Source organism: Mustela lutreola, chromosome 10, assembly GCF_030435805.1.
Source record: "Mustela lutreola isolate mMusLut2 chromosome 10, mMusLut2.pri, whole genome shotgun sequence".
In the NCBI taxonomy this organism is placed as follows: domain Eukaryota; kingdom Metazoa; phylum Chordata; class Mammalia; order Carnivora; family Mustelidae; genus Mustela; species Mustela lutreola.
In genome coordinates, this window is record NC_081299.1 from 36,531,224 (window position 1) to 36,557,436 (window position 26,213).

At 42.3% G+C, this 26,213-nt stretch overlaps 3 protein-coding genes across 5 annotated transcripts in view; 1 reads left to right on the top strand and 2 right to left on the bottom strand.

Moving 5' to 3' along the window:
* Nucleotides 1–351: 351 nt before the first annotated feature.
* LOC131810369 (TM2 domain-containing protein 3) lies at nt 352–1,149 on the bottom strand. Its single transcript, XM_059138242.1, has one exon. The coding sequence runs from the start codon at nt 1,047–1,049 to the stop codon at nt 501–503; it is 549 nt and encodes a 182-aa protein (XP_058994225.1). The 5' UTR covers nt 1,050–1,149; the 3' UTR covers nt 352–500.
* A 2,817-nt stretch (nt 1,150–3,966) lies between these two features.
* On the top strand, nt 3,967–5,429 carry TEX38 (testis expressed 38). 2 transcript variants are annotated; one of them, XM_059138240.1, is made up of 2 exons: nt 3,967–3,988; nt 4,711–5,429. In XM_059138240.1, exons 1-2 carry the CDS (start codon nt 3,985–3,987, stop codon nt 5,301–5,303), a joined length of 597 nt encoding a protein of 198 aa, XP_058994223.1. In that variant the 5' UTR covers nt 3,967–3,984; the 3' UTR covers nt 5,304–5,429. The 2 variants fall into 2 exon arrangements, with proteins under 2 accessions (XP_058994223.1, XP_058994224.1); XM_059138241.1 differs by having other exon boundaries at nt 3,986–4,079.
* Nucleotides 5,430–7,606: 2,177 nt separating this feature from the next.
* Nucleotides 7,607–26,213, bottom strand: part of EFCAB14 (EF-hand calcium binding domain 14) — a 37,034-nt gene continuing 18,427 nt past the window's right edge. Inside the window, exons 5-11 of one of the 2 annotated variants that reach the window (XM_059138237.1) lie at nt 23,159–23,269; nt 20,933–21,037; nt 19,773–19,964; nt 18,014–18,100; nt 15,282–15,393; nt 14,148–14,273; nt 7,607–11,101 (exon numbers count right to left, since the gene is read on the bottom strand). In XM_059138237.1, coding sequence (XP_058994220.1) covers nt 10,926–11,101; nt 14,148–14,273; nt 15,282–15,393; nt 18,014–18,100; nt 19,773–19,964; nt 20,933–21,037; nt 23,159–23,269 — 909 coding nt within the window. In that variant the 3' untranslated portion in view covers nt 7,607–10,925. The remainder of the gene's footprint in view (nt 11,102–14,147; nt 14,274–15,281; nt 15,394–18,013; nt 18,101–19,772; nt 19,965–20,932; nt 21,038–23,158; nt 23,270–26,213) is intronic. The other variant, XM_059138238.1, reaches the window with a different exon arrangement.

Below are 26,213 nucleotides of genomic sequence, written 5' to 3' on the forward strand. Positions count from 1 at the left end.
GTGTGCTGACCTAGACCTGCCTCAGGACCCTTGCACTGGCTGATGATCCCTCTGCTGGGATCTGCATGTGGCGGCCTCATCATTGATGACTCAGTTCATAGCACCTCAAAGGAACTTTTCTTGATCCATGCTGTCCCTTTATATTCTTTATCCCATTACCTCATTTTATTTTCTTCATAGTCGTTATGACATAGTAGTTATGATTAGGTATTTATTTCCTTGATTACTACTAATTCATGGATCTTACATTCTAGAAGGATGAAAGACAAAAAACGAAACAGCTGACCCTTGAACAGTACCAGTTTGAGTTGCAGGGGTCCACTTTTTTTGGTTTTTTGTTTTGTTTTTTGTTTTGTTTTATTTTATTTTACCTTCATCAAAGCAGGCAAAGTACAGATGCTGTACATTAAAAACATACAAATACATTAGTCACAGCACATCAACTCCTACCGGCAAAGAGACTTCAAAGCACTGCTCCTCTCTGAAGCACATAACCATGGCTAAATGTACAAAGAGCCATCTGCTGGTCCCACGTAGCCAACGCCAATCAGTAAGACATCTATCAGCGTCCATATGCCCAGGCCGCCAAAGCTGAAGAGCTTGCCGAGGCCTTCCCGCCACTGGCCCAGGTAGAAACGGTCGGCTCCAAACCCACCGAGGGTGATGCTCAGAGCCAGAGCAGTAGACCACTTATTACCTCCAGTCCAGTTGCAGTACAGCATCTTTGGAAAAGTACGGTTACCCAGGCAATAAATGTGGTCCCGCACGGTGCAGTTGGCCATGTAACGCTGCCGGGGATAGGACACCGTCATGCAGCTGGTGGAATTGGAACACTCATAATCCGTTTCTGGAAGCTGCCAGCAAAACCTGCAAGTCATGTTGATGATGAAGTTCTTTTGGGATTTGAAGTCTTGATCAACACAGGTAACAGAAGGTTTGACTGTGCAGTCAAAGGTGACAGGTTTCCTATAGACACAGGAGAAATTTGTCTTGCATTCTACACAGTTTGCAGGAAGTTTGCTACACAAACCATTACTTGGACACTTCATCACATAAGGTGGGATATCAGTACTTTCTGCTGCCCTGGGAACTACTGTGAAAGTACGTGTTGGGCCCGGATCCTTTATTGACTGAGCCAGCGGCTCAGTCAGTGAATTTTTTACAACACTGTAAATGTGTTTTCTCTTGTGATTTCCTTAACATTTTTCTTTTCTCTAGCTTACTTCATTTGTAAGAATACTTATTTTATTGTAAGAATATGACATATGGGGGCAACTGGGTGGCTCTGTCGGTTGAGCTCCAACTCTTGATTTTGGCTCAGGCCATGATCTCAGGTTCACCCCCTACCCCATGCTCAGCATGCAGTCTGAGTCTCTTGCCCTCTGCCCCTCCCCCCGCTTGTGTGCATGGGCTCTCTCAAAATAAATTTTTAAAAAAGAGTACAGTATATTATATAATACACATACAAAATAGGTGTTAATCAACAGCTTGTGTTATTGGTAAGGTTTCTGGTCAAAAGTAGGCTATTAGTTAAGTTTGGGAGAGTCAAAAGTTGCACATGGATTTTCAACTGTGCAGGGATCATAGTCCCTAATCCGCTGGTTCCAGGGTCAATTGTAAGGTTAGGTGATGATATAAGCTATGCAGGAAAACAAAGCAGGTTAAGAGAGAGAGATAGAGAGAGAGAGATAAGGGAATGCTTGAGCAAAATGCGGATGGAAATGAGGGAATCATCTGTCTGGCTATCTGGGAGAAGGGCCTTCCAGACTGAGGACACAGCAAGCGCATAGGCCTTGAGATGCAGGAGCATGCTTGTCATGCTTGTGGGATAGCAAGGAAGTTCTTACATGAAGAGGTATGGGGAGGGGCAGTTAGAGCACTCTGGGCCCTGTAGACCTTGGTTAAGGACTTTGGTTTTTATTCTAATTAAGTTGGAAAGTCACCGTAGGCTTTGAGCAGAGAAGTAACATGCTCTACTTTTATTTTTTTAATTTACTTTTTTAAAGGATCATTCTGGCTTCTGGCAAAATACAGAACATGGAGGGAGGCGGGGGCAAGGATGGAAGCTCTCCCAAAGGTGACCAATTTGTCCTAGTTTACCTGACTTCCCTGGTTTTAGCGTCAAAAATCCTATGTCCTGGAAACCTCCTCAGTTCCAGGCAAAGTGGGATGGCTGGTCACCCTATGGGGAGACCAGTACTCCAAGTGGTGGAGGGTGGTGGGTAGAATGCAGTGATAGTGATGGGAAAGGGGTCATGTTCTGGATGCGTTGAAGGTAAGACCTAACGATTGTGGAAAGGAGTGAATGTGGCTATGAGGAACTGAAAGGAGTCAAGGTTGACTTACAGGCTTTTGTCCTGAACAACTGGAAGGACAGAGTTGCCATTTACAGACAGGAGAAGGCTGAGATAGGTTTTGGAGGATGGCTGATCGGGAGTTTGGTTTGGGGTGTGTTCCTTTGAGATAACTTAATAGACTTAATCCCCTTTAATGGTAGGCCTGTCAGCCAGGCTGTTAGGTGAAGGAGTCCAAAGTCTGGAGGAGCAGTTTGGGCTGGAGATAGAAAGTATGAGTTGTCAGTGCTTGTGTAATATTTAAAGCCATGAGTCTGGAGGTGATCACTGACAGAATGAGTGTAGACAGAGGGTGGAGGATCCAGTCCTGGGGCATGCTGGTAATTAGAAATCAGGGAAAAGAGAGATCAGCAAAGAGACTGAAAAGCAGGAGCCAGTGAGCTAAGAGAGCAGAGCTTAAGCGGAACCTGGAGGGAAATCAGAGCTGAATAGTGCCCTGAGTCCCATGCTGGGGGACTAGAAAAGGGGAAGTGATTAAGTGGTCCCACAAGCTGGGCTAGGCCCAGGGGTGCAACTTCAGGGAGGGGGACTTGGGCTTCATTAAGGTGAGGCTTTCTAACTGAGCTGCCCCAGGAGGCGTGGCAAGTCTCCAACTTGGGTGAGTCCATGCGATGCTGACTGCTGGGTAGGGGACATCTACCTCCAGGGCTCAAGCATCTGACAGGAACTGCCCTTTGAACTGGAGATGATGGGATTTGGGGAAGCCAACAGAAAAGACTGTGACAGAGTTGGGGGACTGAGCTGGGCCTTGAAGGATAAGTAGGTATTCAGTCCAGGGGAAGAGGGGAGGGACTCCTGGGTGGAGGAACAGTGCGAGCAGAACTCCAGAGATGTGAAGAGGCCAAGAGTCTGGCCTGGTCAGAAGGCAAGGTATGTTAAGGATAGGGAGGATGATGAGGCTGGAAAGAGGTGTAGGGCTGGATGGTGGGGCGTTCCTACAGGGCCTGATGCCCAGGAAATACTTGCTGAAGGAAGATAACTAAACAAAAGAGAGATTGTAAGAGCCAAGGATGGAGGCACTGATCACTTAGTATCCTGGAGCAGGTTTTCTCCTGCAACTTGGTTATAGAAGTCTTGAAGGCAGGGCACCTGGGTGGCTCAGTTGGTTAAGCATCTGCCTTTGGCTCAGGTCATGATCTCAGGGGCCTTGGATAGAGCCCCACATCAGGCTCCTTGCTCAATGGGGAGGCTGTTTCTCCCTCTACCTGCCACTCCCTGTTTGTGCTCTCAAATAAAATCTTAAAAAAAAAAAAAAAGTCCCGAAGGCAAGGCTACCCAAAGTTGTGTGTGCTCCCTGCCCCATTCTTCCACTGGTGACAGGTAACCATCAACTGTTTCTTGAAGCCCAGAAACATGAATAGACCCCTGAAACACCTGGGGGCTCTTTCCTGGGGGCTTCTCTGTGGACTCATCATAAGAGGTGGAGGGCAGACCGTTCAGTGGGTGGGTCATTCCCCAGCAGTAGAGACACACTAGGCCTATGAGACATCATTGGATAGAGTCCCTTGCTTCCATTAGCCCAAGACTTCACAAGCCCTGCCCCTAGAATGTTTACTGCTCAGAATCCAGTGACCTCACCTTTAGGGAACAATGGGACTAAGTATTCCAGGGCCTTCTATTGGCAGGGCAGATGGGTAGGTGAGCTCCCTCTCCCCAGAGCTATCAGCTGGGTACCAAGGCTTGACCTTATGGATTCCCAGCAGGAGGACCTGAGCCTCCCTGGTGGTAAATGCCCTTCTAGTCCCTGCCTCTTGCCTTGTGCCCTTAGCAAGGGACAGACACTCAGGGAAGAGCTTTTACATGGATGGGGTGGGGGTAACCTGTATGGAGGAGTGCTAAGCAGATAAGATATACTTTCCTCTAGAAAACTAGGGATTGAGAGCAGAGATTGTTTCTCTACTGAACTGGGGGTGGGAAGGGGTGCGGGGTACAATGAATACCCTAGAGCCATCACAGTTGAATGGGTAAGGGGTATGGTGGAATGGGATGGGACATTGGTGTTCCCCATCACCTCTAGACTTACTTCCTTGATGGGCTTTGCCTTTAGTAAGTCTTCTACATCAGATGGATTGGATGGGTCCAGGGTTGGGAACAGGAGGCTTGACCAAGTCTGGGCCGGTCATGCCCCCTCTAGACCTAGCTTTCTTGATCTGTAAAGGGCTAACAGTGGCCTGAAATCATAGCATTGACTGAATAAGAGAATGATGAGACAAGCCAATGAGGAGGGAAGGGAGGAATGGAGAGAGTGGTTGAGTGGATGGGATAACTGATGACTGGGTTAGGGAGAGGAATAAGAAATAGCTCAGGCTCCAAGTTAGAGTTATCAGCCCACTTGCCTTTTTCTTTCTTGCCTTAGTGTGGGTCTCACTGTACTTCGGCTTCCTGGGGCTGTGTTCTGTCGTAACCGGTGGCTGCATTCTCTTTCTGCACTGGAGGAAGAACTTGCGGCGGGAAGAGCGCGCCCAGGAGTGGGTGGAGGTGATGAGAGCTGCCACATTCACCTACAGCCCACTGTTGTACTGGATCAACAAGCGTCGACATTATGGCATGAACACAGCCATTAACACAGGCCCTCCCCCTACTGTCACCAAGACTGAGACTGAGGTCCAAAATGCAGATCCTCTGTGGGAGCTGGACATCCCTGAGAGCAGGAGCTCTGCTGCCCAAGACAGCAGCCCCAAGGTGGAGGTCCCCACCCTGCTACAACCTCCGCTGCAGCCCCTACCTTCCCCCATGCTGCCGTCCCACACCAGTGACCCCGTTCCGATTCCCGTCTTTCAGGAGGTACCCTTTGCTCCTTCCCTGTGCAACCTGCCCCCAATGCTGAACCACTCAGTCTCCTACCCTTTGGACACCTGTCCTGAGAGGAATGTCCACTTCCATTCCCTCCCCACTATGGCCCATGGAGACCACTGCTTCAGTACCAAGCCTCTCGCTTCAGAATTATAGCCACCTCTCCAGGGTGGGAGCTGGAGGGACCGGGGGCAGGGCAGGAAAATACAGCTAATCCCAGGGAGGTGGTATTGACACAGGCCAGAGCCCATCTGGATGTCACATTATGAAAGACTGAAAAAAGCCCAAGGCTCCCTTGTGTCTCATTTGTCGTTAGGAAGGCAATGTCCTTTCCCTGTTTGATGGGGGCACTTTGCAAAACAGCTGAAGGTCGTAAATGGAAACTGGAGGGTTGGCTGTGGGGAGAGACACCAAATCAGTACTCATGAGTTCACCATTCCTCTGTTCAGTATTTAAGACCAAAAACGTATGCCAGACTGTGGGCCAGGTATCCATTGGTACTGCTGTTCTGTGGGACATTAAGCACAGCTGCCACAAGAGTGAGAGCTGCTGGGGGTGCATGAGCGATAGCAATTCACAGTGGCCGTGTCACATGTAAAACAAGTCACTGTGACATCCAGGAGCTATGCTGCATTGCTGGCTGAATCACATTTTTTTTTTTTTTTAAGGATTTTATTTATTTGAAAGAGAATAAGTGAGAGAGAGCATGAGAGAGGAGAAGGTCAGAGGGAGAAGCAGACTCCCCAAGGAGCTGGGAGCCCGATGTGGGACTTGATCCTGGAACTCCAGGATCATGACCTGAGCCAAAGGCAGTCGCTCAACCAACTGAGCCACCCAGGCGCCCTGAATCACATTCTTTAATATTGATGATGCACTGAGTTCTTTTACGGTTGTCTCCACATTCTGTCTAATACAAGAAAACTGCCAAATGGACCTCACAATCCTCCACTTATAAAAAAGACAGTTTCCAAGGGCATCCTGTTTTCATGTTGCAGAGTTAGGTCTCAAATTCACATCTGCCTGGCAACAAGTTCTTGGTCTTCTCAGCATACACTGTAGTGTCCCTTCCCTGATGAAAAGTCCTGTTAGAAAACACGTGGCAAATGATTGTGTTTGTGTGTGTGCACATGCACATCTGCAGGGCATAATTAACTTGGTCCATGGATTGGCTTAGGGGGAGGGCTGGTTATTGAACCCTTTAAAATTACACACAAAATGTATTTTTAAAAATCTTTCTCAAAGGGATCCATGGACTTTCCGAAAGTTAACATCCACACTATATGGAGATATTTTTGTGCATTTTGGAAACAATCCTAAAAGGAGAGACAAAGAGAATACTGGTTATTTGATCCCACTTTAAAGATAAGCAAGCCCATGGGCACCTGGGTGGCTCAATTCGTTGTTTCCTTTCAGCTCAGGTCATTATCCCAGGGTCCTGGGCTCAAGACCCCTCATCAGGCTCCCTGCTCAGTGGGAAGCCGCCTCCTTCCTCTCCCTCTGCTGCTCCCCCTACTTGTGCTCTCTCTCTCTCAAATATTAAATAAAACCTTAAAAAAAAAAAAAAAGCCAAACTCCATCCCCAGGAGATAAATTTTCCCCTTCACTTTGGGAATGAGGAAGTCATCTGACCATATTTGTAAATGAGTTAAACTTTATGTTGTCTTCCTTGAAGGGAAAGGCCACCCTGACTGGGTATGTTTGCTTATATTTGTATGATCCTAGAACACCAGCAAACTTGTAGAGTTAATTTTTCTTATTCTTTTTTCTCTGTGTGAAAAAGTCCCAGCCCCTATATGACCATTCTCTTGGAATGGGTTTCACAGACCCGCCCCCACCCTGTATAAAAAGGCAACAGAACATTCCTTGTCAACACGCCCTTCTACTGAATCTTAAAAAACAAAAACACCTCCAAGAAGCAAACCAAACCAAAACAAAAAACCAACAAACCCCCAACCAGCCAACCAAACCAAAAAAAATCCCCCAAACACAAAACACCAGTGAAGACCCAAGTGGAGCTTGACTGATAGAGACAGAGGAAGGGACTCCCTCCCCACTTAATCCACCCCCTCCAACCCTGAAGATGCCCAACCAGCAGCCTTCTCTTCTTCAGGCTAGATGCTGCAGTTTTTTGTTTTTTTGTTTTTTTTAAAGATTTTATTTGCCAGAGAAAGAGGGAGGAAGCAGCATAGGGGAAGCAGGCTTGCTGCTGAGCAAGAAGCCTGATGTGGGACTTGATCCCAGGACCCTGGAATCATGATCTGACTTGAAGGCAGAGGCTTAACCAACTCAGCCACCCAGGCGCCCCAAGATGCTGCAGTTTTTAAGGCAGATTATTCACCATCTGTTAGTGCTTGCTTTAAAAAGGAGAGTCTATAAAAATAGGGATCAAAGTAGATTCTTGTTTTCTTAGTAATTGAAGGTATGGCGGGGGAGGGGGGAACCATTAGTCACAGACACAGTGGGAGAAAAAGGAAATGTTTTATTTAGATAAATTAGCTGTATTACTGATATGAAATAAGCAAAGCTCAAGTCACAGACACCTTGAATTCACTCTCCACAAAGAACCAAAATTGCTCAGACATTACCAAAATAGCTCCGCTAAAGCAAAGTAGATTTACATTTCTTAATATGAGAAAACAACAAGGTAGGTTAGGTTCATATAACAAACAATACACACTCTATAAAGTCTCAGGAATACCCAAATGTGTTCTGGTTTGGATACGAAAGAAGGGACCACATCTAGCTGGTGTTGGTAAGTAAGCCAATGAGGTGTGGAGCAAACAAAAGCTGTCACTAAAAACAACTCAACAGCAGCCCATTATGAGTATGAGCCCATCACAGTCAAAGTCTTCAACTGTGACCAGCAAGACCAGCAGTGGCAGGTGGGAGCATTGGAGTTCCATCCAGCAAAGCAACTTAAAATGAGGAAATGGCCGCAGGTGTAGGGTGTCCTGTCCTCAGTGCCAGGTCCCTCTCTGCCCTTAAGAGGATGCTACCTTTCCCCCTAAGTCAGGTTCTCTACTCATTTGACTCTTCTCTTCCTAGAAGACCTTTTTGGTCCTCTGATTTCTAAGGAGGCTCTCGAAGTGAACATTATCCCAGAGAGTACAGGCAAGAAAAAAAAAAAAAAAAAAAAAAAAAAAAAGAAGGACCGAGAAGCCATGCTTTGGGTCACTTAGGAAAGCAGTAGGAGGAGCTGCCAGGATGAAAAGGTAAAAGTATTTAAAACAAACACCAAAACCCAATCTTCCTCTCAGAGCTGAGACATGAGGCAAAGAGGCTTGAGTACAGTTCAAAAGTTACAGGTTAGGGAAGTTAAGACAACTTCCAAAGAAAACTCCCAAATTGTCACTGAAGAATAGGTTTGTCAAACTCTTTAAGCCAATGAGTCTCCTCAACCTGGAACAAGAGTTCCAGATGCCCTTGTTCTGCCTGGAAGCTAGGGCAGTGGCACGGCAAGGATATTCACAGTCTTGAGAGTGTGGCCGGAACACCTCTGCCAAAGGCGACAGGAAGTCCAGCGGGCTTCAGGACCATGCGAGCCAGATGAGCTCGAGGTGGGGTGAACAGCTGAGAAACTGAAAAACAAAACTGAATTCTCCAGGTGGAGCTATCTGATACAAAAGAAAAGTACAGACCACAAAGAGTTAAGGGGTCCTCAGAGTATCTGCCTATGAATAAGAATTTGAAACTAAAATGGACAAGCTACATTACCCTCAAGTATATTTCATATAAATCAGTTCTCAAAAAAATACCTTCCAGGTACAGACATACTATTTATGGTACAGTATATACAAATATAGGAGTATAATTCAATTTATTGCTAGAATTTTATTTGGTTGTTACAAAATCTGTAAGGGTATATATATTTAAAAGGGGAGGGGGTGTTCATGGAAGGCAGCCAGAAGAAAAAGAGTTGTCTTCAAGTTACCTAAAGTGCCAGGCTAATTTTATTTTAACCTTTCTAAGAAAGAGAGAGAGCTCACTAGGCAAAAAAAAAAAAAAAAAAAAAAAAAAGGTGTTTTTTTTTTTTTTTTTTTAATAGAGAGAAACACAAGCCATAGTGAGGTAAGCAGACACATTCATGGGAAAATACTTCATCTTGCTTTAACTAAATGTTCATCCTTTCAGGAAAAAAAAAATCAAAGTTAGTCAACACTAAACTGAACACCACATAAAGAAAAAACCAGCCCTTAAATGTTTAAAGGTGCTCAATGGCATCCCTGGGTAACAGGGCAACGTGGATGAAGTTAAAATGGAAACGAGCTCTACTAAAGAAGTCTGTGCCATGAAAACTCTAGTTTCTCCCTGACTTGGTCTACAGAACAGTTAAGTTCCACAAAGTTCTTCCTTTTGTGTTGCCCAAGGCCTGTTTCTAAGAACAGCACAGCACACACACACACACACACAGGTGACATGGAGATGTGGTTCCTTCCAGTCTGGGGACCTTTTGTACCAGACCCATGGAAGTATTTAAAGGGAAGAGTATTGCACATGCTTGTTATAAGATTTGAAAAAAACTTGCTACCATCATGTGATGCCCCCTGCTTGATACTGTTCGGCATCCTCTGGACAGAATGCCTCTAGCTCCTTGAGCTGACAACTGTAAGGAAACCTGACCTGATTTCATGTGCTGCATTTCACAGCAGAGCATAGAAGAACACTTCTATGTTCTATGTTCTGTGAGCATTTCACAGAAGAACATACGAAGTTCTTCTTGGTAAGCCTCCAGGTGAAATGTCAAGGGGTTTCCTGGGTTACAATGAGGGGCAAAGCTATCCCCTAAAGCCCCTCCTGGGTAGCCAGGTGGAGACAGTGAGCAGAGGAGCACAGACCTGCTGTTCAGAATGGAGGCTAGGCCAGAGGTGGCAGCCAGCTACAGCTGAGAGAGGGTTGAGTGGGTGGGTGGGGGAAGACAATGTAGCTCACCCAGTGGGGAAAATGCAGCTCCCCACTGCAGAACTGTTTATGCTCATAAACTCTGAAAAAGGATTAAAAGTGAGAAAAACCCCCAACAAGACTTGTCTGGTTCACAGGTTGGGATCAGCTGAGGATACAGCAACAAAGAGCCAGACTCTTACTTTCCTGAGCCTAGAGGCAGCATAGTCCTGACAGGGTCACCTCCCCAAATCTGGTCCTCCAGCTTCCAGGCCAAACCCCACAGCAGCACCTGAAGGAGGTACCTTAAGGAGACATGGACATAGTTTTACTGTTACCACATTAGTGATTTTTAATAACAAGTCATTTGTTCACAGCCTGTTTCAAGCCATTCTTCTGACGTCCCACAAAATATGCACAATTCTTTCTTTCATTTTAAATATTAAAAGGTCTAGCTTTTAAAAGAAAGACATTTTCTGAGTCTGTATAAAGTGCAGCTAATTTAAGGCAAATTTATGTGAAATATAAAAGGTGGCTTAGTCTCTCTATATACACATTTTCCAGTTTTAAAAGAGAAGGTCTCCTTCCCCTAAAAAAAAAAAAAAATTTAAAAAGGAAAGAGAAAAGAAGAGGGCCTGACGTTTTTTTCTGGCAATTTTGAAATTAAGATCTTATTGGCTTTAGGAAATCATAGATTTCTGAATATCATATAGGTAAAATGGTCTTTTTTAAAAAAATAACTTTTCTTTATAGCTTTTTAAACAAGTTAAAAGGTGGCAATGTGTCTGCTACAGTAGTCTGGAGGATCGACAGGTAAATAAAAGGGTTGTTTGCGTTAGGTGAGTAGATGTTAGGTAGTCCTGGGTATATATACCCATTTCTAAAATATGCCTGATGAGGCTAGACACCTAAAGCTACCCTTAGCTCCAGGAAAGAGTATCTTCCATCGTCATCAGAATCAAATGCTCTCAAAGTCTCAAGTTCTGGTACAGCAGAACCTAAGGAGTTCCTGATTTCCTGGTAGGTCAGCTTCCCATCCATGTCCTGGCCAGTCTTGTGGAATAAATCCTGAAGATCTGTTAAAAAGGAATTACAAAAAAATGTTTATGTCTATACATATAGCTGAATTTACTCAATAGTTTTAAAAGTAGTCTCAGTTGAATGCAAAGCACTAAAAGCTATTTTGCGGACTTTGTTTCCAAAAGATAAGGCTTACTATCTCACTGAATCAGATGAATTCTTGACCCTTTAAGAATGAGACGAACAGGGACACCTGGGTGGCTTAGTCAGTTAAGCGTCTGCCTTCGACTCAGGTCCCTGGGATGGAGCCCCACATCAGGCTCCTTGCTCAGTGGGGAGCCTGCTTCTTCCTCTGCCTGTTCTGCCTGCTACTCTCCATGCTTCAGCACTCTCTCTGACAAATAAGTAAATAAAACCCTTTAAAAAAGAACAAGAGGAACACTGGAACTATCCTTCCAAAATAGAAGCAGTGATAGATAATCACAGAGAGAAATGAATGGGCTGGCATTCTCTCTGTCCACAGCTTTCCTTTTAGATTTGCCAGATTCTATTCTTCTGTTGAATGGGTAAAAAGGACTAGAGAAGCCTTAAAAGCTAATGATAGGAGCTGAGCCTATAAAACAAACTATGGCATACTGTTAGTCAAAACAGGGTTATCATATGACCCAGCAATTCCATTCCTAGGTATATACACAAAAGAAATGAAAACATATCCCATATCAACACTTGTACATGAATGTTCATAGCTGCATTATTCCTACTACCCAAAAAGTAGAAACAATCCACATGTCCATCAACCAATGAATGGATAAAATGCAGTATATCCATACGATGGAATATTATTTGGTCATATAATGGAATGAAACACTGCTACAGGCCACAACATGGGTGGAACTTGAAAACATTATGCTAAGGGAAAGAAGCATGTTGAAAGAAGCATGGATATGAGGCTAGGGATCATATGATACTAATTATATGAAATACCCAGAACAGGCAAACCCAAATTTTGGCTGAAGGATTAGTGGTTGCCAGGGGCTAGTGGGTGGAAGAGTAGGGAGTGACGATTTAATGTTTAATGTGTATAGGATTTCTTTCTAGGATGATAAAAAATGTTCTGGAATTAGATGGTGGTGATGGTTGTACAACATGTGAATATACAAAAACTGTGAATTATTTAAAAGGGTGATTACTATGGTATGTGAATTCTATCTCAATTAAAAAGAAAAGGCAGAGGACTACAGATCTCTTCAAAGTGATACATACAGTATATATACAGCATCAGGCACCTGTGTGCTCTTTCTCTCTCTCCCAGATGAGAGAGAGTAGTATCACCCGTTGATCTGTAGCTTCTTTCAGATTTCGAAGATATTATTTGAGCCAACAAACAAGACTGGACAGTTTCTATCAATAGTCTCTTCTGGTATTTTCTCCAAGGCCTCATAATAAACACTCAGGAAGGCTGATTACTTACATAATATTTTAAAAGGACTTGATTATGTCCCCACAGAATGACTTAATAGATTTAGTCTCTAATACTAGAAGATAGTCATGAGGCTTCTGTTTCTTTAGAATTCTTCCCTAAACCCTTCTCCCTCTTTTCATTTAGTTAACCCCACACCTAGATTCTATAGGCCTCCTACGGTTTGGTACTTAGGAAGAATGGAAATGGCCTGGGGGGATGAGGTTGTGAGCTTTTGAAGAAGGTCCAGCTTTCAGTCCTGAGACAGATCAGAGAAACAGCAGGAAAATCTCAAAAGCTCCCAAAGCCAGAAGCAGCAGGTGGGACTGCCTGCCACCAAGTGGCTAGCTGGAAAATGTTTTTTGTGTATATGGGGCATGAGATTATAAAATTGGTAGTAGTAGTCAAATAAAAATCTTATTGCTGCTTTGGGTCATTTCAAAATATAGTCACCCAAAGTACATAATGCCTATGTCAGAGATTGAAGTACAAGTGTTAAGATGGCTATTTCTTAATCTGCTCTAACAGTCTCTCTTCCATTCATTCTAATCAATTCTTGATGTAATAAACAGCAAGTGGGAGAAGATACTTGTATTGAAAAATAAACAATTTAACACTCTCCTGTCTCCCCAGAAAATATAGAGAAAAAAAAAAAAACTGGGGGTAAGGGGAAAAAGTAATTGCATTTATATGGCAATATAAATTAAAGTCTTCTATGCTTTGAGCATTAATTATAGACTGTAGATAATTCATTCACTTAACAAATATGTGTACCAGGCACTATGCTAGAGGCTGGGAGTAAAATTAATTTTCTATCTTCCCAGGAAATTACAACAGAGTGACATGTGCTAAACAGGGGTAAATATAAAATATTCTAAGAGGTCATACACAGGAAGCACCTAATCCACTCCTAGGAGGTAAGATAATGTTTCCTGGTGGAACAACACCTAAGTTAAGGTGGAGAGCCCAGCAAAAGTAGGAGGGTGGGAATGGGTGATTTTATAGGCAGTTGGTGAATGCAAGATCAGGAGACTCAGCAGCACAATGAATGACAGCATATATGCTGCTGGAGGCAAGGTAGACTCGTTTACTGAGAATCATCTCCTTCCTACTAATATTTATCTTTCTGATTTTCAGCCAAAGGACCCTCATTTTTGGAAGGCCTTAGCAAATAGGGTCAACTTCCACTTCACTAATCTCACAGTGTTGTGGTTGCTTGTTTGCCTTCTCCACTAAACTCACATCCTTGAGGAAAGTGAGATCGTATCTTAAACTGTATCCTCAGTGCTTATCACTGGGTCTAATTAGGCACTCACTGAAAAAATGAACGCTCTTTAATGCACCGGTTAAGAGTGCAAACTTCGGTGTCAGACTGTCTCCGTGTAAATTCTGCCTCAGTCCACTGTGTGCTCTGTGGACTTAGGCAGTCTTCCTATCGAGAAAAGTGGGTATAACACATGAATACTTATGTTCCCAGGGCTGTTAATGGGATTGTATGATGTGATGCACAGTATATCAAATATCTGGTTCACAGGAAGTACTCAGTCAAGGTCAGATAGGATTCTTTTTCTTATAAGATAAAAAAAATTACAAAGTTTTAGTTTTGAACATTATCCCTATTACTCCATGGTATAAAAATTTACCTTCAATGCTAGAAATTCCTGGTAGGGCAATAGGTCTTAGCTGCGCAGCTTTCCCAGTTTGACCTCCAAGAGACTGTGGAAATTTTGGCGATGCTGACGGCTTTGATGTGAAACTCTGTACTTGCTCTGTAACAAACACATACCACTCTAATATCATCAAATCTGACACTATATTAAATGAGTTCTGAAGGTTACTTTTTAGGGCAATTGCGTATGTACTTAATTTAAAAGAAATAGTTGAGAATTAAGTAGCACAGTGACTACATGAAGCTCAAGGCATGGACTGAGATATGTTGTGTGGACAAGTGAAGATCAATCAGTATCAGATAACATTAGGTTTAAGCTGTAGGAAGCCCATGGGAAACTCTTACAGTACAAGTTAGCATTTATAGGTTTACATGCTAAGAGTTCAAGCTGCAAGTGAGAACAGCACTGGATATTTAATATCCCAGGAGCCACACCATAAGCCCGATCTGGGGTATGTGCCACCAGATCAGCTGGTGTGGAAAGAGGGCTTTCATACGATTATGCAGTGTGATATTAGGACAAGGGCTCCCATTGTAGTGTCCCCCATCCAAAAGAGAGTAAGAGAGGTTGAATGCTTTCCCCCAAATGAAAAAGTATTTGCGGGGAGTGGGGGTCAAGGCCAACCCAGTCCAGTTATATCCTTGGGGCTAATATTGATTAGGTATGTCCCTACCTAGAGCCAAGGGCCTTTCCAACTATGATCCTATCATTATTTGTTAATGGTTTTTCAGAAGGACTAATATTCATTTTTAAGTAAATTTTATGCACTTAGAGTAATGAAAAGACTCCATAAACAACATTTAGGCCTGGTTTAATATACGCTATGACAGTTACATTTTTGCCTATAATTGGATGCAGGCAGCATGGAGAAGTCTATTTCAAGCTAAACATTACCCATTTTTTCCTTAATAGACTGGAATACAAATCATGTACAAAATGGGCTTTTTCTAAATGAAACCAAAGTGTATCAGCTTCATGTCGATGCACTCAGGCATCATTCCCTCAGTTTGATCGGTCCTGCTAGAACACCTTTCCCCACTCCCTGTGTGGGAGGCAAGCTGCCCAAGCCTGCGTGAAATATTCAGGAGCCAGCCCCGAGTAGCTCACCTTTGTCAGCAGTGTCTGAAGGCCTGTTGCTCTCAGGTTTGTTTGTGAGAGCACTGATCAGCTGCAGTTTCTCTCTTAGCTTGGATACTTGAGAATCTGAACTATCTTCTTTCTGCCCAAAACAAAGATCACAAAAGGCTTAAGGTGGAAATAAGACCTTATCTGATTCTTCATTATATTCCCAGAGCCTATTTAGCATGTAGTGCTTGACTTCCAGTATGTTCCCTACTAAAAGTAACGAAAGAATGAATCAACAAATATTAGAGATACCTTTGGTACTCAGAACTGATAAGGGCCTAGCAGGATTTGAGGCTAGACCATTAAGGGGAACATTATGCGACAGATGACCTGATTCACTGTGAACATTTGGCTGATGGGGGAAGGCATGCATGTGTCAGCAGTAAAGGAAATGTACCCTTGCTCAGGTGGTCATGCAACACCCATTTCCTAAATGAGTAGATATTATTTTCTAGGAACTATTTCACACTAAATAATTTTCCTGATATCTTACTTCACCTTGTGACTAGACAAATTTAGGGACAGCATTACACTCTTATCACCTTAAGAAAAAAATAAAACAACCAATCCTGGCTTTTCCTTCTCTCCCCCCACGGTGAGGATTCAACTGGTGGCAGGAACTGCAAAATTTCTAATTCATTGACTTACTTATATCTTTTTAAAAAGTTTCTTCTCTATGCCCTTTCACATTCCCAGGATGATCCACCAAGTGGCATATAAAAAATACATTTGTTTAAAAAAAAAAAAAAGAGAAGTCTGGTTTTATGAGGCTTAAGCTTTTTAAACTGCTCAGTCTAGTGTGAAACATCCTGATATTATATTCAATTAGACTTATTACATGTTTCTTTTATTTAATTATTTCTCTCTGATCTTTATTTCTACTCTCATAATTACTATATAGAATACCATTCTTGGTTTATTAAGGAGCTAATATATGGACACAGGTGACTAAAGCTAGGTACTAAATACTTGAATTACAAAGAAATTAGAGAGGAATTACATCCAGTTAGGATGCCTAGATGCGGGATGCTTAGGACAAAGGGACCAACACACTGGGATGACAGTTTAAAACACAAAGGGTCTGAAAACAAAACCAGGAAATTTAGGTAAAAAATGTATAATATGATTCTGAGGTTTACTATTAAAATCTGGACTGTTGCTGATATCATTATGAATCTCCAGCAATAACCACCTGTTACTTTTTGTGCTCAACATTTACATATGGATCTTTGGTTTTTCTTGTCATTCCCCAGGTGGATTATTTTTATTTTTGTGCAGAAGCAGTTAGAAAATTCAACAAAAGCCTAGCTCACAAAGCATTAAAATCTTAATATATCTTGGGGTGCCTGGGTGGCTCGGTGCATTAAAGCCTCTGCCTTTGGCTCAGGTCATGATCTCAGGTTCCTGGGATCGAGCCCCGCATCCGGCTCTCTGCTCAGTGGGGAACCTGCTTCCTCCTCTCTCTCTGCCTGCCTCTCTGCCTACCTGTGATCTCTGTCTGTCAAATGAATGGGTGAAATCTTAAAACAAACAAACAAAAAAACTTAATATATCTAGACTATATGAAATAGTTAAGGAAGAACAAATATAGATGGAAAGTATTACATTGAAAACTGCCTGTACTATGGTTCATTTCCAAGTGCATATCCTTGAGCTCCTCACATACAACGGGCATCTCAGATGGTATTTTAGTCACTCAGCCACAATCTTCCTGGCTTTCACTTTATCCTAGTCCATATCTTATAATATTAACACTCTAATCACAGAGAATGTTGCAAATAAACTTTCTTTCCTGGGATATCAAAGCATATCACAGATTGCCTTACCTTGACAATATATCAGGGAAGAACTTAAAAAAAAAAAAGGGGAAGGGACAAGGTGAAAGCAACAGGTTGGGGCTTAAATGGACTATGTATGTACTGAGTCAGCAAACTAAAAATAAATGCTGATTAGACACCAGTTTTTGATGATCTGCACCTCTATTCTTTGTCATGAGTACAGTTAATTTACTCTCTTAGATTAAAAGTCATTTCCTGGGACGCCTGGGTGTCTCAGTTGGTTAAGTGTCTGCCTTCTGCTCAGGTCATGATCCCAGGGTCCTGGGATGGAGTCCCACATCGGGCTCCTTGCTGAGGAGCTTACCCCTCTCCTGCTTGTGCACTCCCTCTCTCTCTCTCTCTCAGACAAATAAAGAATAAAAAAATCTTTAAAAAAAATTCATTTCCTTAGGGAAGCTTTCCTGGTCCCTACTAACATCTTCACCATACCCTGTATTTTTCCTTTGTAGCAATATCATATTCTTGCTTAACTAATTATCTGTTCAATTAGGTATTAATTGATTTTCTGACTTTAAGTTCTACCAAAATAAAGGTCTCATGTCTGTCCTGTTCACTGACCTTGCAATGGTCAGGCACAGGGCAGATGCCTGATAAAATACTCCCTTGTTCACTAATCTATTAATTTACTTATCACTTTGTCTTGAAGTTGCTGCCAATGGGAGGTCAAAGTGCTCATTTTGATAAAGAAACAGTAGCTCAAAAGCACAAAGATGCTGGTGTGGTTTGTTTTTAAGTGAATCCTCCATGTGGGGCTTGGACTCTTAATCCTGAGATTGAGAGCTGCCTGCTCTACCAACTGAGGCGGCCAGGCACCCTTCAAAAGCATGGAGATACTACTACATCATTTTTACCTCAAAATAAGCCCCCCTTATATACCTTGATGCTTTGGGTTTTTAATGTATCTGGTTTGTGGGTCACTTGATGCAAGGATTCTCTTTTCAGAGTGGTGGCTCTTTCATCCATCTTAAAGGGTAAAAACAACAAGATTAAAGGCAAACATTAAAACTTAAACAACATCTAACACTTTTAAAACAAACTGGTCAAGCTTCTTTAAAGGTTCTCAGAGCACTTTCAACAGAAATACCAGTAGGCGAACTAGAGGGGAGGGAGAAATGTTGCTGAGATACAAAGCTGAAACTGGTGCTTCACAAACCTTAAAACTTCTGAACCATAAACAGCGAGAGGACTTATACCCAGAAGCATGCTAGGTAGGATGCTGCTGGAAGACACAGCAGGACAAATGATACTACCAACAATTTCCTCTCTGGAGGAAAAAAAAAGTGGAGAGGAGAGGGACAGGATGGGCAGTTTGGGGCAGAAAATCCTTACTGTGAGCCCTGAAAACCTTCAAGGCCTACTAACTCATAAAATCACCCCAAATTCCTAGCCCGGACTTAGCTGAGTTCAAAAGTGCTTTTTAAAATAAGGCCCCCTGGGGCGCCTGGATGGCCTGGAAGGCGCCTGCCTTCTGCTAAGGTCATGATCCCAGGGTCCTGGGATGGAGTCCTGAGTCAGGCTCCCTGCTCAGCAAGAAGCCTGCTTCTCCCCCTCCCTCTGCTCCTGCTTGTGTTCCCTCTCCTGTGGTCTCTCTCTGTCAAATAAAGAAAATCTTAAAAAAAAAAAAGTAAAATAAAATAAAATAAGGCTCCTTTAATCTTCTCAGCTTTGCAGGATATGACACGCCTTTGTAAAGCAGGAGGGGGTACAGGTCTTCTGATTCCATCCTCCAAGCCACGTCCAGCAAGCTCCCATGGCTCCACTGTGGCTGAGCCAGCTCACAACCTGATGTCTGGGTGCTGGGCTTCAATTTTCCTCGTGGGCTTGCTTCTAGCTCTGCTACTTTCCTCCCATTTATGGTACAATTTCTTGTTTTAGGTTTGCATTTCTTTACATATGCCTGTGTCTTTGCTGCAGGACATCTTTAAGGGTGGGGCTTGCAGCTATTTAAAAAATAATCCCCGTGGATCCCAGCACAAAGTCCATATGAAGGGGATTAAAAAGCACACATTTTATTGACAATAACATGAAAACCAGTAAAACACACGGTCTGCCAGTATCAGTGGCTTAGGTCACTTAGTATGCTTGTGTAAAATGAGAGGATGGACTCAATGATCTCTTAAGTGGAGGAGCTGGTCTGGCCTGGTCTGTTTTAAATGACTTTCCTGCGTTACATGCAAAAGTTTCACCCTAACATGCAGACCAAGCAGGATAAATCTGAAAGTCAAGTTCAGGCTTAAAGCAACGGCAAAAGATTCTTTAGTCATTGTCACTGTCAATGCTCCCACCCTTACCAACTTAAAAAAGAGCAAGAAGACCTCCCTTGGAAGTATGTGCCAGAGCTTCCCCACCAGACTGGTCACTGGTAACATGACAGGAGGCTTGTCATTCCTGCCAATGACTTGTGGTGTGGCCCTGGCAAGCCATGCAACTCCTCCTTCACACCTCCCCTTCCAGATCAGGGCTAACTCTGCCTGTGTCACTCTTTATCACAAAGCTAGTGTGAAGCATGGTACGAACATGTAGCCTCTCAAACATGCCAGGGGACTGGATCTGAAAAGTCTGTGGAGTGTCATCCACGTACAGACAAAACACACTGCAACACAGAACATACCGCAAAGGATCCAAAAAGGCTTACCATGCTGAGGGACAGGTTCGCTTGCTTTTCTACCTTGCTCACAGCAACAAGATCTGTTTCTATCAAGTTGATTCTCTGGGTAAGGTTACTGACTGTCTCATTCATCCCCTCGAGTTTAAGATCATTCTGCCTCTGGTACCCAACTAGGGCACTGTTTACCTCCTCTAAAGAGTTGTGAAGGTACAGGATGTCCTGGAGTGGAAATAAATCAAATTGTGGAATCCAGCTAAAGACATACACTCGACAAGCAGGCCAGGAGCGCTAAACAACCATTACTATGTCACGTTACTGAAGTAAACTCCTTTTCCTGGTTTAGACCATTGATTGTCTGTCTTGGCTCTGTTCCTCCACTCTAAATTGCTCTAAGTCACTCCCTCTGGAATTGTTTGACCTCAGCTAGACAAGAGGGGAAAGGGGACTACCTACATGATTCACTCTCTGGTCCCAGAAAGCTGAGAGCTTGGAAATTGATTTCCCAATGTTTACCTCACCTGCTGGCAGGAAAGCTTGCTGGGTTATTAACTGAAATGCCTATTAACCCAATTTGTCAGAACAAAACTACCTTAGGAACAATACCAATTACGGAATTGGCTCATGTAGCAAAACCATAACAAGTAGTGCATTATTTAGTACAAGATTCAATTATTTTTATTGACATCCTCTAGTACTGATTGCCACTTAAAAAGGAATGATGACTATAGGTTTTAGAGGGCATTAAACTCAGGACAGGAATTCTTCTTAGTGAAGATTTCCTTTATTCTCTTTAATGTGATTCTGAATTCAATAGCGTTTTCCCTCCTCTTATCTTTAGAAAATCTTGACTTCCAGGGATATGCTTTCCAACATTTTAGAAATGTTAACTTGCCCAGATTGTTACTTTCATAAACAGTTTCAGGAGAATTTGGCTATCCTATGTCTTCCAAGATGTGAAAAGGAATTTACTCCACTGATTGACATGCAGGGGAAAAAAGCAGAGTGCCAAAGAAGAGCCAGGATGGCATCTTGGATTCCTAAGATAGCAAAACACATTGCTGTCTGCTCAGCTCTCAGGCAGGCAAATATATGCCTGGGATGAGGTGTGACAACACTGAGCCCAACTATTCAGGCAGCCCCCAGAGTCCATTGTGGGCACAGGGAGTTAAGCCAGAAACAGAAAGTACCTGTTTCAAATTCTCACTGTAGGTTTTATTGTCAAATTCTGATGAAGCTGAAGGTGATGGAATGAGCTGGTTGCTTCCACTGGTCTCTTTTAAGAAGTGCCGATTCTGTTAACAGAAATGGAGGTTAGTATAGGCAACAGCTAATTACCAAGCCTACTTAACTATCTGGGATGGTCCTAGGACATTCTAGTTTCTCAGAGAGGGCATTCACAGATTAATCAACAATTATTTCCCAGGAGTCTACAGTGCGACCAGTCTTGTGCGAGGCTGCAAGGGCAGCAGATTCTTTTGGGAATGCCAGCCTGAAGCATGGACTGGACCAGCAGCACCCAGACACATCAGGGAACTGAGATCTGCCCAGTCTGTTTCTTGTCTCTGAATGGGGAATGAGCTCCCCAGAACCAGTCCTTCTTTCCTCTATTATCTATACTCCCAGAGAAACTACAGAATCACTAGAACCTCCCAGGGGCCAACTCAGTCTGGACCTGGCTAGTGTCATCACTTCCCCAGGACTAAAGAGGTTTGTGCACTCAAGCAATAGCCAGCCATGTAACCACTAGCCTTGGGCTCTAAGGACAACAACCAATCATACACATTATTCATTTTTCAGCTTTTACAGCACATGCCGAGATTTATGTCTGAGTGTTACCCTTCCCTTCCCATCCCCTTCCCACTGCTAAAGTCTCTCTTGGCAGAGACTGAAGTATAACACATTGATATACACTTTTTCCCTCTAGTGGAAAAACTTTGGATGGCTTAATCTTTCAGAGCTCGTATCTATGACTTACTCAGTATAAAATGTGCCAGTGGCGAGGATTACCATTGGCAACCATGGAAGTTTAAAAGAGGCAGATTTAATTATACCAGAATGCAATTAGGGAAAATAAACAGTTTTCCCTGAAATTTGAAATCCTAGACATTTATCAACCCTGCTTTTATAAGCAAAAAAAGGCAACAATAAAGAAAAAGGAGAGGTGGGAGAAAAAACCCAATGGTCTGGAGCATAAATTTTTGACTTAGGAAACATGTATTTCGGAAAATATTTATTGCTTTGAGAAAATGCTCAAGATATTAACATAAGAGTAATGAAGAAATTATTGAGATTATTATGTATCCCACTGTTACTCAGCAGCAGAGGTGGAACTGGAATCCAGTGTCTGAACACTAGCTCAGTGTCTGTTCCTCTGGGTCAGCCCCATTAAATATCAGTGAGGAGTACCTGTTTTGAAGAAATGAAAAACACCTTCTAGACCTTCTGGAGCTCTAATATAGCCCAGATCTCCGTGGTACAAATTGCCCAGCTTAAATTCGAAACTCCAAAGCTGGAAAAGAGTATGTGGGCTAGACCTAGAAATTAGTGGAAAAGCTGGGGAACTTTTGTGTGCCTTCAACAGTCCTGATTTCATGTACATATAACTCATCTCCCTAGCAAGGAGAAGGCTATGCCATCCTTTTCTCCCTTTGTAAATCTTTCATGGGGCAGAGTACCCTGCCCCATGATTGATAAGGCCTCTGAATGACTATAGACCACTTAGACCCACACAACATGAAGAGACATTTGAAAACAATTCCTGAGCACTGCAGGGGTTTGCTTCTGTCTCACTTATCTGCTGCTGCGTAACAAATCATCCCCAAACTTTGTGGCTTAAAACAATTTATTATTTGCCATGATCCATGGGTTGACTGGGCTCAGGGGGTGGGGGTATTCTTCTGTTTCACATGGTGCAGGCTCAAGTCTCTCTCTCTCACACACACACACGGCTGCATTCAACTGAGTGTCTGGCTAGTGCCAGAACATTCCAAATAGCCTTTCTTTTATAGAGTCCTTTTCACTTGGTCTCTCATCATTTCATAGTCTGAGTTCTGTCCAAATTCCCGACCTACAAAACAGTGAGAAATGATAATGTGTTGTTTTAAGCCACTAAGTTTAGGATGATTTGTTATGTAGCAATCAATACTTGTGACACTTCCCTTTCCTTCTACTCCATTCTCCTTCCTATACATTCCATCTCGAACTGTATCTTACTGCTGTTACTTTCTCTACTATGTTCACAGAAGACTCAGTTTTTAATTTTATCCTCCTTGACTGCATAATTTACAGATTATATCTTTTAAAAAGGTACATAGTAAGGTCTGTTGAGATGAATGGGAAGATGGCATCACTCCTGTTACACAGAAGAGGGCAGGCAGAATGCTGACTTCTGTAGCATTTGTAGATTTCCTTACCATGTCACTCTGCAGTGACTCAATGGTTTTCTTGTGTTCATCCACAGTCTTCTGTATTGCCTCCACAGCAAGATGGACGCTGTTTAAAGTGTTGCCAATGGTAGCTACACTCTGAACAGAAATATGTTGTAAGGCCAGTGTCTTTTTCTTTTTGAAATTTCTAAGTGTTACTAAGATTTAACTGGTACACAATGACCGGCACATATTCAAAAAGGTTGGCAAGTTTTGACATATACACCTAGGAAACCATTAGCATGATCAAGATAACGAACATCCATCGCCCAAGTTTCCTTAGACCCCTTTGTGATTTTTCCCTCCCCCACCTCCAGGCAGCCACTGATCCACCACATATCAGTTTGCATGTTCTAGAATTTTGTATAAATAGGGCCAGTGAGTGAGTATGTGGGTTTTGGTTTTGTTTTTTCTTTCACTCAGCTTCACATTTTAAGATTTATCCATGTTGTAGCCATTTAGCTTGTTGCTGAGAAGCATTCCATCATATGGATACAACAGAGTTTATCTACTCACCTGTTGATGGACATTTAGGTTGCGTTCAGTATATGACTAGTACAAATAAAGCTGCTATCAATATTCATGTGCAAGTCTCTATGTGGGTATGTGTTTTCATTTCTCTCTGTTGTATGCTTTTTCATCATCATAATGCCTAGAAGGTGAATGGCCAATCATATGGTAGATATATGCTTAACTTTTTAAAAAACTGCCAAGATGTGCTCTAAAATGGTTATACCATTTTACATGCCTCCCAGTGTAGGAGAATTCCAGTTCTTCATATATGCATCAATACTGGTACTCTCAGTCTTTTTTCATTTAAGCCATTCTTTTAGGAATGCAGTGGTCTATCACTGTTATTTTATTTTACATCAAACACTGACCTAAAGAAGCTCAGTGTTTCTAATTATTTCAAGCCTCTTCAAACTGAATTTCATGTAGCTTATGCAGACACAATTAACAGGAAACTGCACATTTATTTATATACAGTTGACCCTTCAACAACGCAGTTGTTCAATTTTGCAATTGAGAATCTACATGTAACTTTTTTTTACATGTAACTTCTAACTCCCCCAAAACTTAACTACTAATAGCTTGTTGACCAGATGCCTACCAATAGCATAAATTGCTAACACATATTGTATATATTATATGTATTATACATTATATTCTAACCATAAAGCTAAAGAAAAGGTTAAGAAAATCAGAAGAGAAAATACATTTATGATATTGTACTCTATCTACCAAAAAAAAAAAAAAAAAATCCAGAGAAGTGGACTGCATAGTTCCAGGGTCACTATGTATATGTAATACATATGTATATGTAAAATACATATCTCTATCTATCTATCTATCTATATAACAAATAGTTTTCCCAATTTAAAGGACTTTTCCTAGAGAAAAACCGTTATCTTTTTCTTAAAAAACAAACACTAGTTCATAAATCTGGGACCCACTGATAAGGGTCTCCCACAAACTGCCCTTACCAAGCCGTGTGGTAGGTAGCAGAAGGCCACAGCTAACTATATACTGCTACTGTGTCAGAAGCAAATGATGACTTTTGAATGACAATGGGTAGAACCATTTTTAGCTTTGGGAAACACAGTGTTGCAGAGATGAAGGAAAAATTCCATTTGGCAGCATTTGTTCCTCTTTTGCTTTGGAATCCCAACAGCAACTGCTGAGTGGAATGAGATGCAGGTCTTCATTAGGCTTAAGGAGCCCAAGTGGACTGGTACTTGGAAAATATGATTCAGAAACCATCATTTTAAAAAGACCTGTCCTAAGAGAATATTTACAAGAATTACTATTTGGTGGGTGTTGGCCTATTATTAAGATACACTGACAGTTTCATAGTTTTATTTTTTTTTTTAAGTTTTTGTTTTTTTATTTGAGAGAGAGAGCATGCGCACAAAAGCAGAGGGAGGGGCAGAGGGAGAAGAGCGAGCCTGATGCAGGGCTTGATCCAGGACCCTGGGATCATGACCTGAGCCAAAAGCAGATGCTTAACTGACTGAGCCTCCCAGGTGTTCCAGTTTTATAGTTTTATGGTAAATACATTAGTATTTTTAACCAAGGTTGTTTTTAGTATACTGACAGCCAAGAACCCAAAAGACCAAGAGATGACATTTTCAAAATTAAAAAAAATCATGAGATACATTGAAGTCAGGTGTTTGAGAAGATCTTCCACTTCAAAATGGAGCCACTTGTATTAAAAGTAGTATCTGACATTATAAGTGTACAGATTCCCAAAGAGAAAACACACTGGGTAGAAGTCTCTAAGCTGGGGTGTTATGTATGAGCGCTCTGTTGTTACAGAAGCTATGGGCATTCAAAGATATCTACTGTTAGACAATCCCGCCTTGCTGGATGTATGAGCCCATTAGGATGCAGGATAGTAAGCTCTTGTTTAAGATTTTCTTTTCTTTTTTTTTTTTTTTTTAAGGAAGCAGCTGACAGAGCCATGTGAACTCTAGAGCAAAACCCTGGAATAGTATTCTCACCAACAGCAAAGTGCCTGGCACAAACTGGAGGAAGCTCCACAAATGTTTACTGAATTAATTAATGCAATAAACCTGTATCATTTTCTAATGCAAGACTGCTGTAGTTGCTTCTGTATTAAAGACCACAGAAGCCTACCTTTTTTCCATTTGACCCTGGGGAATAATGGCAAGAACTTGCCTCATCACAGTTCTTTCCCTGCCTTCCCCTACTCCCATCATCCCCTCCCATCCCCCCACCCCACTTTTAACTTGTAAGCAGATGACCATCTTGGATAAATAGCAAATTATGAAGACTGAGCACACACATTCCACTCAGGTGGAATGAATGACTACAAAGTAGCAAGTTCTGTTTCTGCATGTGGAAACAATTGATATGTTATAGAGCCTGGCATATAGTCAAATCAAACTTCTATACACTAACTTTGAAAAGTCAAAGATCTTAGATTTGACACCCCCTTTTTAAAAAAGATTTTATTTATTTATTTGACAGACAGAGATCACAAGTAGGCAGAGAGGCAGACAGAGAGAAGGGGTGGGGAAGC

Bases quoted from the DNA above. Each gene is read 5' to 3' on its own strand.
- LOC131810369 (XM_059138242.1), bottom strand. From the start codon at position 1,049: ATGAAGTGTCCAAGTAATGGTTTGTGTAGCAAACTTCCTGCAAACTGT.
- TEX38 (XM_059138241.1), top strand. From the start codon at position 4,043: ATGGATTCCCAGCAGGAGGACCTGAGCCTCCCTGGTG. The intron at 4,080-4,710 runs GTAAATGCCCTT...TTCTTGCCTTAG, and splicing joins GGACCTGAGCCTCCCTGGTG to TGTGGGTCTCACTGTACTTC.